At 69.6% G+C, this 953-nt stretch overlaps 1 protein-coding gene across 1 annotated transcript in view; it reads right to left on the bottom strand.

Annotated features, from left to right (window-relative positions):
- LOC104842220 (IQ motif and SEC7 domain-containing protein 3-like) overlaps positions 1 to 771 on the bottom strand; it is a 176,807-nt gene extending 176,036 nt beyond the window's left edge. The window contains exon 1 of the mRNA XM_010584416.1: positions 435 to 771. Coding sequence (XP_010582718.1) covers positions 435 to 700 — 266 coding nt within the window. The 5' untranslated portion in view covers positions 701 to 771. The remainder of the gene's footprint in view (positions 1 to 434) is intronic.
- Positions 772 to 953: the final 182 nt, after the last annotated feature.

The raw sequence follows: 953 nt of genomic DNA, 5'->3' as shown, positions 1-953 counted from the left end.
CCCAAGCGCAGAGGGCGGCCGGGGCCCCGGTGGCCGCAGAGAAAGCCGCGGGCGAGGCGGGCAGAGAAGCCTGCCCGGGGGAGACCCGGCCCTGCTGCCGCGGCTCGGACCCCCCCGCCCCGACCCCGGGGGACCCCGGCTAGAGAACCGGTGAGGCACTGGCATCCACCGGGGTGTAGAGGCCGAGGCCGTCCCCTCCGCCCTCCAGCGCTGCTCGGCGAGGGCCCCCTCCTTCGCGGCGGGGTGCCCAGCCGAGCCGAGCGGAGCTCGCCCCCACCCCCCCGGGCACGCACGGCGGAGAGTTCCGCTGCTTCCCAGGGCTCGTACGCGGGGCGGCTTTAGGAAACCGAAGGCAGGAGACGAAAAGGGAAGGAAAGCCCCGCTAGAGAAAGACCCTCCTCGAAAAAGGGCGAAGGGACCCGGGCAGCACTTACTTTTCGTGCTTTGCGTTTTCCTGGATGGCGCTCAGCACCCCCGGGTACGCGGGGGGGACGCCCTGCTGGAGCCTGCATGTGGCCAGGTGCCGGTGATGCTCGTCCTGGAGACAGGCGTTTTCGTGGTACAACTTGGCCACTTGCTGCTCCAGCTCGTCTATCCTCCGCTTCTGCTTCTCCAGCAGCTCCTGCTGCGTCTCGATAATCTTGTTCAGCTCCTTCAGGTACTCCGCCGCCTTGCTGGGGTTCTCCGCTGGGCTCTCCATGGCCTCCCCGCACCTTTCACCCTCCGAGAAGCAGGTGGGGGGCGCAGGTGCCGGCCAGCCCGCTCCGCTGGGAACTTAAGCGAGAGGGAAGAAATAAATAACCCGCCGGAAACCGGCCCCCCTGCCAGCTCGGCTCTTCCCCTCCTAGAGCCGCGGCTACCCAGCTGAGCGGGGGAGCGGCGCGCCGCGGCTCCTAGTCCGAGCCGCCATTGCTGGCGCTCGGCTTCCCGCTGCCGAGCGAGGGCAGAGCCGG

Source organism: Haliaeetus leucocephalus, unplaced genomic scaffold (assembly GCF_000737465.1).
Source record: "Haliaeetus leucocephalus isolate CR32 unplaced genomic scaffold, Haliaeetus_leucocephalus-4.0 Scaffold984, whole genome shotgun sequence".
NCBI lineage: Eukaryota > Metazoa > Chordata > Aves > Accipitriformes > Accipitridae > Haliaeetus > Haliaeetus leucocephalus.
Note: the sequence above shows the minus strand (reverse complement) of the source record. Positions and strands in the feature narration are given on the sequence as shown.